Here is a 14079-nt window from a genome sequence, read left to right on the forward strand (position 1 = left end):
CTGCAGCCATGCTCATGTCACTCGACATAGGAAAAAGGTGATAAAATCAAACTCCAGAGCAACGTTTTATGGACAAAATTTAAAAAACAAACCAAAACCTTTCATAAAGTTGAGATAAATGTGTAATAAATGAGTCCTTATAAGAGAGTTTGTAATTGAGCTTTTAGCTCTTAGTAACAATTTGATAGGAAGAGAATTAAAAGTCAGAAATTTTATTCAAATTATAATAAGATATGTGAGATGAATTATGACACTATCCACAGGAGACCAACGCCCGACCAGTTTTAGCACGTTCTCTTTCACTTTTTTTACACTATCTGGTTGTGGATGGATTAGGACTGACGTCTAAAGCAGAGGAGTGCCAAGGAACTGGTTCTTATTCCAGCATAATTAATTCAAATGTACTTACTAAGGGCTTACCAGTCTTCACACTGGAATTAGGCTGCGTTTCACTGGTTGTGAGCGCTTTTACAATTACATGCATCCCTTGGGTGATGTACTCCAGTCATATGACACAGTCATGAACTCGCTCTATGAGTAGTAGTATTAATATTGATTGTGTTTTGGTGTAGCACAAACATGTATATTTCAGTGTGTGTGCAACTTTCCAGACAGTGGCCGTCTGGCTGTCTGAGAGCCTGGTGCTGTTATCCTTCAGAATCACTGGGTGGGGGTTGATTCAGTTGTGGAAATGAATTGAAATTGATATTCACCTTTAGTGTAGGTTCTTAAATTGAGGAAAAGTAAAAGCAGAGCCAGGGAATTACCGTATTTCCCGGACTACAAAGCGCACCTGAATATTAGCCGCACAAGCTAAAATCAGGGGAAAATCCTGTTTTGTACATACATTAGCCGCACCTGACTAAAAGCCGCAGGTGTTTCAATGTTGACTTATCATATGTAAGAGAATATGCACAAAGGGAATTGTCAGGAAAGAGATGGCTGTTTGGAGACACACCCCTTTTATTAATATTTTGAAAAACAAGTTATGGGTACATATTTGCACATGTAGTACATAACAGTAACCTACAGCACACCAGAAAAATAGATTCGGACTACCTTTTAGGCTCAGGTGCAGTGACACAGCTTTAACAAGAAGAAAAGTCAGTCATTCACCATCTTTCTCTTCTTCCTGCGCTCTAAAACCACCAAAGTCCTCTTCTCCAATGTCGGAAACGAACAGGCTCAGGATGGCTTCGTCATCCACTCTCCGCTTCTCTCCTTCGTTGTCACTTTCAAAACCAAAGAAATCCTCGTTGTCAGTGTCAGAGTCGAACACCCTCAGAAGGGCCGTGGCGGTGTCCTCCTCTCCATCATGCAGCAGTCCAGCCCTTCAAAATCCGTTGGTGATCGTGGATGTTTTCGCACTTTTCCACGCTGTCAGAATCCACCGGTGGAGTTGGGCATAACTTGCTTTTCGCAAGTTTATCGCCGCTCGTCATCCACGCCTCCTGCTGAATGCGTAGCGCTACTTTGAAGTTTGTTTTTCGCGCTACTTCGTACGGCACTACGTTGCCTGGCGGACGGACATGTGACTAACATACCACTCTTGAACCCCGATCCTTCCGCCAGGCAACGTAGTGCCGTACAACAGCGGAACAAACAAAACAAATCGTCTTACGATATCACAAAAATCATGGAAAATCCATAGAAAAGCCGCACCTGACTAAAAGCCGCAGGGTTCAAAGCTTGTGCAAAAAGTAGCGGCTTATAGCCCGACAATTACGGTACACGTAATATGCACAAAGACACACAGACGGCTCACACGCACATGTGCCTACTGCTGGTGACAACTGGGGTTAGAAATAGGACGTCTATATCCAGATATGCATGGCAAGGCAACTCAAGGGGACACAGCAGTCATTGTTTTTGTGCTCCTAAACACACACACGCGCACACATACACACAACCCAAGTGACATGAAAACTGAAGAACAAAGCTTTCCTCCATCCTATACCCCCTGCAAGACTCAGCCCTCCTTCCCTTGTCCCACAAAGCTTTTTTGGCACTGCAGACCGCTGCAGCCTGTTTCACTACAAACTGACCTAACCTTTCATTCTCAGTCATTTAAATGTAACCGTATACTTGCATAGAAAATGCTTTGTCATACTTTTACAAACCAGAGCATTGCCATGTTGGGGTTATCAAGCATGCAGGTCTTGTGCCTGATGATACACTAGATTTTAACAGATGGGGTTTTAAAAATGCAAAAAGATGGTTGTATTCAGTGTTCTGTCTTTGTGGCACATTTTATTGTTGACTTTTGACACAGCATGAAACCTTTTCCTTTTATTCTCTTCTCTTTCTGTCTTTACTGTCAATCACAAAGTTTGGCCAGTGTTCTGAGTGACACGGAAGCAGTTCCAGAAGTGACAAGTATCTATAGGCAAAGCCCTACCCTTTAACCACTGAGAAACCAGCTTAATGCAACCCTTTTGCTGTTCCATCAAAGCACAAGATGGCATAGATATCGGTGATACAGAGCAGCCTGTTTTTACTTGGAACTTTGTGACTTTGAGTCCTGTTTGGCTTGGCTGAGCGTAACTATGGCGTGCCCAGCCAGATCTGCTAAATACATTAGAGGGAACGGACAGAGGGAAGGAGGAGGAGGAGTAGAACATGCAAGGGATTGGGAGATGGCACCGCACGTGGAGAAGCTATTCCTGACAACTGAGTTTCGATAGTATAAACACATTTACACACATCCTCGCGCACATACCGTACTGCTTTAAATGGTCACATATAGAAAACGCTATGGTTTTCTATTATTTGGCTGCAGCGCTTAAGAGCGGAGGCCCATGCATTTGAGGCTTTGAGGGCTGCACACAGCAGAAGGAGATTATGGGGGTGCAATGCCAGATATAATGTGGCTGAGACTGCGTGGAGCCCTAAGGGTCTGCCCTGTCTGTCAATGTGGTCGCACACAGATGATGTCACTGCTTGCATGCACATGTCATGCACACATGAAAGCCTGCAGACAGGTTGAATCTTGCTTGTTGTGCTGCTTGAACCCCTTTATGTCTTACGTTTTTTTTTAAGATTAGGAGAAATTCCAAACCTCTTTAAATTGGCCGTGCATAATTCATCATAATTTTAAAGAGAGCCACTAGAGGGAGTGTATCAGGTGATTATCTTTTACTCCGCTGACTCTTTGTTAAAGCCAGAGTACTTTCAATACGAGCTCTATTTTAGCCCCTGCACTCTCCATCCCTCGTCGGCTCGTGTTGTCCAAAGCAAACACAAGTGTATTGCAGCCCATGTCAAAGGTGGAGATGATGTCATGGACAGACTGCTCATTGACAGTGACAGATTGCAGCCATGCGATCAGTTCATTAATATTACCTTTCACTGACACTCAACTGAAGCAGTGAGAGAGAAAAGACGTAAAAAGACTGGAATACACCCTTTCTGACATCATAAGTTCTGCCTGCACAGTCCAGTGGTCTCTAAAGGCAACAGGCCTGCCAAGCCAAAGCAAACTGCAATGAATGTTACTTTTGCTATTGTGTTCCAAATCTGCTTTTTCCACGTCTCTGCTTTGTTCTTTTCATGCTGTTCTCCTTGGTCTGCTCAATGGCTGTGTTATGGTACTGAGTTAATTTCATCAGAGCGACGTCTCAAAAGGCCCAAGCTATGACTCTGAGTTTCCCTCACTGCAGTTAAAAGGCTTTGTTTTATCATCACACCCCTAATTGTCTCCCAGGCCTCTTTCAACTTCTCTCTCTCCTCTCTTTTCGTCTTGTTTCAGACAGACACAAACACTGACAACTACTTTGAAACACAGAGACAACAAAAGAAGGGCTTTGTGTGGAGACATGTGCTCAGCCTGAGCATTGTGTAGGAGTGCAGCAACTGTCCAGAGCAGCCGTCTGTACCAGATGTAGGGGTCAGTCAGAGGGGCCAGTATCAGTGTCCCCTTCCCCAGTCCCCGTGGAGCTATAGCCTTTATTAATCTTTCCTCCTCAGAGGCCTCATAAATGACCGCAGGTCAGAGTCAGTAGAAAGACTGGTAAAGTGGATGATAGCACGAGGATTCATCACATAAAATATTGTTTTATGTTTTATTTGTGTCATATGCATACTTAAAAGTTTTTAAGGAGACTTGTAAATCTAAACTACTAGCAAGAAACTCATTTCCTTCTGATTATTGTATATGAGATAGCAGTCATTCAAAAGGGTAAGTGTATGGTCCTTTTGTGTGTGAGACTATGAATTCTTTAGTTTAATGTATGTGCGAAATCTGCAGCCAGCAGCAGGCTGGCTTTTTCTCTAGAGGTGAAAGACATTCCTAAAGTTAACTGTCCAGATTATACATGCACTATGGGAGTGATTTTTTTTGGTGAATATGGCCATCCAGCAAGGGCCACCGCCCGCCATTGAAAACTTGTCTCTAGTTTGCTACTGGCCTTTTGCCTGCATCGCACATTTATAGTTTTGATAATTTAACAGCAACAGGGGCAGGAATCATTCACATTGCAGAGAGTTTAGGCATTAATGTTCAGATCGCCGTAGAATATTGTTAAAGCATCATCTCTCTGGTCTCAAAAGTGTGATGAATGAGTTGTGTCAGGGCTGGACGGTTCTCCTCATTGCAGGATGTTTTGAAGAGTTATATGCTCAATAAATCTTCCCTTATAAATACGAGTGAAACGTGCATAAACAATTGGTCTCATTTTGAAAGTAATCTAAATATTTGTAGACTTCGCCAAGGGGTAAAACGTGCATCTATCTCGTGAGAGTCCAGTTAAACTTGTTCGGTTAAACTTGCCAGAACATTTATGAGCGTATTTCCAGGATTTTATGCTAGTATGCAAAAGTATGTGTCAAAACTGGGTCAGTTTCCATTTGCAGATAATTATTGGTGTTTGTTTTAACTTGCTGGAAGAACCAGATGGTGGTTATGCCGCAGGTTAGCTTAAAACACTGTCAGGTGAGTTTTAGTTTGACTTCGAAAATCTTGTGATTAAGGTTCCTGCTGTCGACATGTCACCATACCGCTTTCTGGCACAAGAGGCTAAGCATAAACAGTTGCTAGCAAGAAGCGTGTGACTCTGCAGGGGTTTGTGGACAGTTGTTCATCATTACTTCCATTGATTTGGCATTAGCATGAGGAGGATACTTTATGGAAGCGTGCATGATTTAAAGTTTGGGGAACCAGAGAGGCTAAGAGGCTAAGCTATAGGCATACTTTCCCAGGCTTTCTGCGTTATTGTAAGCATTTGCTGTTCTGATCTGTGTTATCTATAAAATATTTGACAAACAGATCTTAATTCCCAGTGTGTTATGTTCTGCCCACTTTAAGATATTGTCACAGAGTGGATAAAAGTTGTTATCCTGTGGATAATTATAAGTTATGACTGTCCTCAGTTTGGTCCACCCACTGTGGATCCTGGACAGACTCAGACGTCCATTGTCATGCTCTTTCAGTGCTTCCAGATCCAGCTGGAAACTTCTGTCTAAAATGTTATATATATCTATTTTATGGGGAAAAAGCTGAAATTCATCAGGCAGTGTCTTTAATATCTGTTCTATACCACTATAAATGTGTTAGCACCTTGTCATGCGGGGATTTAAGATACATACTCAGTGAAAATAAAAAAGAGATGAACATTCTCTTTTTGTTTCATGCAAAACAGCGAATTTTCAAGAGGGAATTTTCAATAGCGAATGAAAAGCGCTGTACACTTGCTCAATTCAGGTTTCATAAAATATACCTGCACTTTTAAAAAGTCATATTTTTGTGGCTAATATTGTCTTCCCTCTCTTCTTTTCTTCCAGGAGTTTTAGAACCCAGCCATGCCGATAACAAGTAAAGGGTCAAGAGGGAGGTTTTGGGTCAGTGAACCCTGTGTGCGCTCACGTCTTTGGCATCAGAAGGTCTATTTTTATTTCTGTGTCATCCTTGTTCTGGTCCAGACAACAACTGTTCTCGGTGCACTAGAACTCCAGCTGGATGAAGAGCAACCGGCAGGGACCATTGTTGGGGACATCAGTGCTGGGTTACCGCCTGGTGAAACTGCAAGTCTTTATTTCATCTCGGACCACGAAAGCACAGGTGTCAGCAATGACCTCAATATTGACGAGACCACAGGCATCATTACCACTGCACGCCGTCTGGATCGTGAACAGAGGGACCACTATAGCTTCATTGCTGTTACAATGACTGGGGTCACTATTGAAGTGTCAATCACTGTCAACGACATCAATGACCACGCACCTGTGTTCCCAAAAAAGAGTGCTGTTCTTAAGATCCCTGAGCACACAGCTGTGGGCACAAGGTTTTCTCTGGAGCCAGCGACCGATGCAGACAAGGACCAGCTGACCACCCAAGGCTATGCTATTCGTGAGGGCAATGTAGGCCAGACATTCAAACTTGAGACCAAGAGAGGTGCTAACAAGGTGCTATATCTAGACCTGGTAGTCAATGGACTGCTTGACAGGGAAAAACGCTCATCGTACACCCTGGTAATAGAGGCTTTTGACGGGGGCTCACCTAGGAAGATGGGATCTATGACCCTGGAGGTGACTGTGACTGACATAAATGACCACGCGCCAGTCTTCAATCAAAGCAGATACCACTCTATTATCTCTGAAAGTCTCCCGCAGGGAAGCAGTATCCTTCAGGTTAGTTTTTGTGCTCTAATTTGGTTCTAAAATAATGTTTTTGACTCCACATTCATCAGGATTTTGTTTTTGCTGTCTGTGCAGGTGTTTGCCACAGATGAGGATGAAGGTGATAATGGGTTGGTGCTTTATGAAATCAACCGACGTCAGAGTGACCCTGAATGCTACTTTGTCATTGATGTAAAGTCTGGGGTCATCACTCTGAATAAACCCCTGGACTATGAGCTTAAGAGGGTTCATGAACTGGTGGTCCAGGCCAGGGATAATGCCAGCCACCCTGAGGTAACTGCATTGTGGCCCCTTCATTATAGTGCATTAACAAAGCCGTGCAGTGTGTTTAATAGGTTGTAGCATATCGTATTATATACTTATATTAGATAGAAATTGCTAATGAGCCGCAAAGAGCACGAATCCTATTGATTGATACTGATGGTCCAAATTCATTATTATCTAGACATGGATTCCTCGCTGGTTCCATTCAATTTTGTGGTTCCCAGACGATGAATGTTAGTGACACATTGTGGTTGGTTTCACCTTTTTTAAGACAAATATTGTATGGCATTGCTATCTAGTCTGTTTCAGGATTTGTGATCCCCTGAGTTTCCTCTATCACCATCATCATGTCACAGTCTGGCGAGGGCAGACTGTATGAATTGAGAAAAGGACCCAAAACGCAGACTCCAAGGAACAGGGAACAGAACTTGAAATGTTAACAAAGGCGAGCCGTTTAATATGGCTGGTAGAAAAGGTACAAACAAAGGGCAAGGCAAACTGAAGCAAAATTAACACAAACCTAAACTGGGAAATCTAAACAAACAATAAGAAAAACCTAGACAAGAAACTTGGAAGCATGGCATAGGAAACATGGCGTGGACAACAGACGACCTGACAATCACACACTGAAAACAGAGGACTTAAATACACAGGAGGTGATTAGGGGAAGTGGAGACACATGAGGAAACAGCTGACTAGGATAAACATAATGATGCACAGGCAAGAGTAAAACTAACCGCATGAGCACAGAACACAAGACCCCTTTTCAAAATAAAACAGGAAACATGCAGACGTAGACACGACAACCAGAACTTGACAACGTAAGACACAGACATGAAACGCATGAAGAGCAGGGGAGATTTAACATGGTCGGAAACGGAGGGGGAAATAATAAGAACTAGAAACACTTAGGCATAATAATACAAACTTGATAACATAAGACACGCAGCATGAAACACGAAGGGTGAGGGGAAGCTTAAATACAGGGGAAGAAAACACAAGGAGTCTAATAACCAAATGAACTTACATAACCTAATGAACAAAATAAACTCAAACTTAAAACACTGGGTCAAAAGACCCAGGACCATGACACATCAGGTCAAAGCTAATTTGTTTTTCCATCACTTTGGTTTAGAAGAGTGACTGTAGGCCTAGTAGCACCTCTAGTATGAAGAACAACTTTATTGCTTGACCAACACATTTCAGTCTGTAGCCTTCATCAGTGTCAACACGTGGTGACATGATGAAGTGTTGCTGGAGCTTGTTTTCCTGACCACTAACATGTTTAGCCTAAATTAGTCTTAAATAGTCAATTTAAGCATACCAACAGTACAAACTAATATAATGAATGTGAAGAACTTGTGCTGCGCTGATGAATTCCCAGTAGAAGAATTATCTAAATCCTATAACTTGTTTTCACAGGTGACCAATGCATTTGTGACTATTCATGTCCGTGACTACAATGATAATCAGCCTACTATGACCATCATCTTCCTCAGTGAGGATGGTTCTCCAAGAATCTCAGAAGGAGCCCAGCCTGGCCAATATGTAGCTCGGATATCTGTCACCGACCCAGATTATGGAGAGTACGCCAACGTCAATGTGTCTCTTGAGGGTGGTGATGGGAAGTTTGCTCTTACAACCAAGGACAGTATCATTTACCTTATATATGTTGACCAGGTCTTGGACAGAGAAGAGCGGGATTCGTATGACCTGAGGGTGATGGCCACAGATTCTGGCACACCCCCGCTCAGAGCAGAGTCCTCTTTCACCATCCAGGTGACTGATGTCAATGACAACCCCCCTCTGTTTGACCAGCAGGCGTACAGACAAACCATTCCTGAGGTTGTGTATCCTGGATCCTTTGTTCTTCAGGTTACTGCCAGGGACAAGGACCAGGGCCCCAATGGGGATGTGCGATATAGCCTGCTAAAGGGCAAAAACTCTCACTCTGATTGGTTTTCGATCGATCCAGTTACTGGGATCATTACCACAGCAACTGCTCTGGATTTTGAATCAGAGCCAGCGCCTAGTGTGACTGTGGTTGCGATGGATAGCGGACGCCCGCCGCTGTCATCGACAGCGAAAGTGGACATTGTGCTGCAGGATGTTAATGACAACACGCCGGTGTTCTCCAGCAACTTCTACAATACCTCCATCAAGGAAAACACCCCAGCGGGGACTTGCTTCTTAGAGGTAGGAGAAACCCTGACAGAGAAAGTTTTCTCTTCAGCCTTTTGCTTCTCCTTCTAACTTATAAATCTTTTATCTATTTTTCTCTCTACTTGTCTTCATTTTGTAGAGGAACTGACATTTTTAATTCTTTGAGAGCTCTATCTTGCAGTGTGTTGAACACAAAACTATTGTCCTACTTACGCAGCCAAAACCTAGTATTCACTGTCTTCCCAGTCCTCTCATCTCTTTATTCCCTCTCTCTTTTCACAAACACACTCCCCGTAAAACCCACTATGATTACTCCCCTGGCAAAGGCCTGATTTATACATCAATATAAAGTGGTCTGGAAATCAAAGTCACGTCTGAAGTGAAAAGCAGTCTCAAAATCCTGCTTCACAATGGATGGGGCACTTGGAAGCACTGACACATTGTGATGTGATTCATAAAGTCTGGGATATTCAATGATCTCATTTAAAGGGAAACTATATCTAACAGAAAGAAGAAAAAGAAAAGCAGGGAGGGAGTCTTTACCTGAATTCCTGAAGCTCCTTTGAGGAGATTTACTCTCTTCTGGTGTGTCCTCTCTCTCACCTCGTAGGATTGCCATGGTAACTTAGCCAGAAATGTGGGGTGAGCCCTTGGTATCGGTGCAGTACCTCGCTTCGGCTTAACTGTCTTGTTTTCGTCACGATTTCAGCAGCTTTCATATATGAGGCGGACCTCGCCTGATTAAAAAGGAGAGCTAGATTGTCTTCCAGAAAGGTCTTAACATGGCATCGTGCACAGATCAGACCAGCAGATTTTACAAGCCAGTTTTAAACGCTTTGACATGAGGCAGAACCCCCCCCACCCCACCCCTTTTTCAAAAATTTTAAGATAGCTCACTGCTGGGCCTAAAACACCACTGAGATTCTAATAAAAGGCTCTGGTGCCGTATTAAAACCAGAAAGACTAGTAGAGTTTCATGTTCTTGTAGGTTCACTTACCATGCATTGGAAAAGCTGGCATATGGGCTGGCTCCTTTGGGAAGACATGAGACGTGACGAAATGTAATGAGGACTATAAGATGTAAATGAAGTAAAACAGCAGAGGAGAGAGGGATTGATATGTAGAAAGAACAAGAAATGCACAGATGGAACCTTTAAATGTTTTCACAGTCAGATCCAGGCGGTGATTTTGTCTGAACCCTGTACTTTGTCCTCAGTTAGCTTGTCCTTTTGCATTATTACATCCCTTAACCAACTAAATGAACCCTCTAGACCCTCATTCCAGTTGTTGCAACAGTTGTAATCAACTGTTACTGATTTTTTTCTTTCTAATCCTAGCCGGCAGTTATTCTGGCACTAGGTGCAGGCTAATCCCATGCCAGACATCACGGGTAGTTTTCCAGTGTGCCAGAGAGATTGAATAAGGTTTGATTTAGTCATTCCGGCACGTTCCTCAATGCTTGCTTCATCTGTGCCGAGAAACTCCAGGCGAGAGTCTCCCCACAAGAGCTGCAGTTTTTCAGTATAATGGCAGCTGGTGTTAACTTTTTTCTTGGCCAGTGCAACATGGACACACAAGCGCACGAAATAATCTGAGACCTGACATCATAGCTTAATGAATCCTGTTCCAGATTTGTTTTGAACTGATCATTTAATTATTGTGATTTACTAGCATCATTTTTTTTTTACACTGTCAGCTAGTGGGAAAGTCAAGATTTGGGTCAGCTGGCCTGCTTGGATTCAGTTTACATATTTTCTTGCGGTGTTATTTGGCACAGATTAGCCGTTTGTGAGATTTGTCACGCTCCGCACAGTCAAGACAATGGCAGAATTGCACAAATATTTACAATATTTAGCAATCACTGTTTGGAGTTTGGAATTACTACGCTGGCCCGGCTGGCTAAGTTTGGATTTCGGACACTTAAAAATGGGGGGAAATCAACTAATGTTTAATATCTAAACAAGGAAATGTGTTATCAGGAGACATGTATGAAGAACGTTCTATATGCTGCTTTTCTTCCAGTCTTTCCTGAGTCCCACAATTTGCTTTTTGTTTTGTCATATCTTTATTTTCATTGTCATTTGTTTTCTCCCAGTTTTTCCCTTGTTTCTGTCTCGTTACATCTTTCTCCATAGGTTGATTTTGCTTTCGCTCACTCTTCACCTACACATACACACATATAGTACATGCAGTGTGTAGGAAGCTTCTTATCAGTTTGGCCACTCTAGTAATCTGTAATGTGCTGCACTGTTTATATGGCCACGACACAAAGGGGTTATTTATTTCTCAGTTTCCTCGCTTTCCTTTTCTTCCGCTTCCTTAAAGTATTTCCCAGGCTGGTGAGGTTAAAAAGTGGCTGTGTGTGTTTGTGTGTGTGCGAGTGTGTGGCATACACATTCGTCGGAATCGGGTTCACAACCTGAGAAGGTAAAGGTCATGAGAACATTGGAGATTGTAACTGGTGGTGAAAAGCAAGCAAAGTTAGTCCTTAAAAACTAAAAATTTGCATGTGAAGGTCGCTGAAATCATCTGATCTCATGTCATCATTCTTTCTGAATGACTGCTACTTCTACTGAGTGCATATGATTACTTTCAGATTTCTTACTCGTTTAAAATTTATGTTTTTCAGAGTTAAAGCATTTTTCCCATCTGTGTGGGTTGTTCCTTGCAGAGCCTCTGTCAAATCCAATGACATGCTGAGTTCCAGCATAACCTGACTGCTGGAAAGGCACTGTTAATCTCACAAGCAGTAGCACGCACACTCTGGTCGTAGCTCCAAAACAGCCTCAACTGACATCAGCGAATTGATGCTTTGCTTTGATTAAAGAATAAAGCAAATCAAGTCCAAATTAAATAAAAGTGAAATGATGATTTCAAAACAAAAAGATAAATTAGCTTCGATAGTTAAAAACAAAACAACAAAGCGGAAAGCACAAGTTTTTTTTGTGCGTGTATATACGAGTATGCGCATGTCCGTATGTCATCCAGTATGTCTGTGTATGTGTATGTGACCTCATTTTCAGCAGGTGATCTCCCCTGTGATGTTCAGCATGTGGTTTCCTGGTCAGGGCTGTTGAAAAACACTCATCCAGACAGACACAGATGTGCTCTTCTGGGAAATGTACTATATGAAGAGATGGGAAATGGCTTGTTGGGATTGCTCTACAAAAGCAGTGAAGCGCTCTAGTACCACAGCCCAAATACACAAATCTGCTTAGTAAACTCGAGTTATAAAATTAGAGCTGCTGGCTTCAGGCAACTGAGAACATGATGATTTTATGACAGTCTCACTAATCCAAAACGCTGTCACTCCTAAGTGGACACTTTTTGTTAGGCTTAGACACCAAAATATTCTGAAGTTCATTCAGACCACTTTGAGGTGCATACAGTACAGTACAATATAAAACATTTCCTGTTTCCACTTTGAGGCGCTCTAAAAGTTTCTTACTACTATGTGTTTGACGCACGACTCTCATCAAACCTGTTAAGTTTTGTGCAGACTGGACAATATATCTTTGAATTACAGCAATTGCGTGCTTCATGACAAAGCATCGAAATTTAACACGCTGGTAGGGTAACGCCCTGTGATGAAAACTTAGTTTACAAAATAATGTAACACCAACTCCTTAAGGCTTTCCCGAATAAATTTTAGATGTCTCAGGTCAGTCAGGTGGATCCAGTACCCCAAACTGTTAAAAATGTAATTTGAATGTTGCCACCATATGACTCTGTGACTGTCGTTTAATATTGCCCTATCACGCTTGAGAAGTTTGGGTCATTGTTTGAGGCATAGTTGTGCGGTAGTTGCACCATCACCTGAGACCAAGAAGTTCTTGAGTTCAAATCCATCAGCTGGCAGGAGTCTTTTTTCTGTGCTGTCACAGCAACTCACACAAGCACATATGGGCATGCCTTTGAAGGTAACCGAAACTAAGTGAAAAACATATAGGTGGGGGAGGTTTCTTTTAACAGGTGGAGTTAGTCTTTCTGAACCTACCAGAAAACCACTTAAGCAAACACAGTGTGTCTATCTGTCAGAGCAATCAGCCCTTTTGTTGTGAAGTCCAAAGTCAGAGATCCCACAGCTAAATTCTATTCAGCCTCTATAAGGAACGCTTACACACATCCACACTGAGACTAATCACATTTGATAAACCAATAGCAATAGCTCCAGAGATACATTGTGACTCACTGAAGGCAGGAAGGTATTCAGCATAAGCTTCCTGTAACACCAAACCAGTCTCCCAGTCTCCTGCTGGTGTTGCGCTGAATCTAACCCCCATGGAAACCAGAGCCAGAACAAACCACAGCTTCCACTTGGAGCCCATTCCCCTTTTCCAGCCCAGTCTCAAAACACACTATAGTTTTTTATTTAGCTTGAAAAAGTGTGAGGAAGATGAAATTTATTGTCCGCTTGATGTCTTCCCTCACTCTTGCTCTTGCACAGCAGTAGCTGGTCTTTAATAAGGCCCGCGCCTGTTGAAACTCTCGCCCGTGACTTGGGCGTTTTGATTAATCTGTCAGTGTGATGAATTTACTTGGATCAATAGCTGAATGGAAAAAGAGAAGAGTTTTCAGCGCTCGCTGTCATCACATGCCACAATTTGCATTTAACAGGTGATAGTCGACAACAAATGCAGGGTTTTGCACAAAGACGCGAGCGAGACTGAAAAGTTGGTGAATCGTTTCATGCTGTTAACAGCTGGCCCCTCTTCTCATATGCTTTTTGTCTGGTACAGTATTTCTGCCTCTTTCGGCCTCTCTCTCTCCGAGTCACACGTCTCTCAGCTGCCGGCGTTGTTGACAGGATGTGTGTGACGAGGGATCAGGATGGTGTGTCTGCTATGTGAACTATTCTCATAACATCCATCAACACTCACTCGGAATTCGTCACCTGTTTGCTACTGGAGGCTCAGATACCATGAAGAAAATCCATTTTGGTTTTCGACTTGTGCCTGTAAACTGTTGGCATAAAGAGGTGGGCTTTACTTCTTAAAATTATTGTAGTAATAACTTTCT

At 42.6% G+C, this 14079-nt stretch overlaps 1 protein-coding gene across 1 annotated transcript in view; it reads left to right on the top strand.

The window, feature by feature from the left end:
• The window catches only part of dchs1b (dachsous cadherin-related 1b), an 85964-nt gene that overhangs the window by 8805 nt on the left and 63080 nt on the right, over positions 1–14079 (top strand). Inside the window, exons 2-4 of the mRNA XM_080867348.1 lie at positions 5779–6624; positions 6709–6906; positions 8320–9093. Coding sequence (XP_080723474.1) covers positions 5797–6624; positions 6709–6906; positions 8320–9093 — 1800 coding nt within the window. The 5' untranslated portion in view covers positions 5779–5796. The remainder of the gene's footprint in view (positions 1–5778; positions 6625–6708; positions 6907–8319; positions 9094–14079) is intronic.

This window comes from Rhamphochromis sp. 'chilingali' (genome assembly GCF_963969265.1).
Source record: "Rhamphochromis sp. 'chilingali' genome assembly, chromosome: 19".
Lineage (NCBI taxonomy): Eukaryota > Metazoa > Chordata > Actinopteri > Cichliformes > Cichlidae > Rhamphochromis > Rhamphochromis sp. 'chilingali'.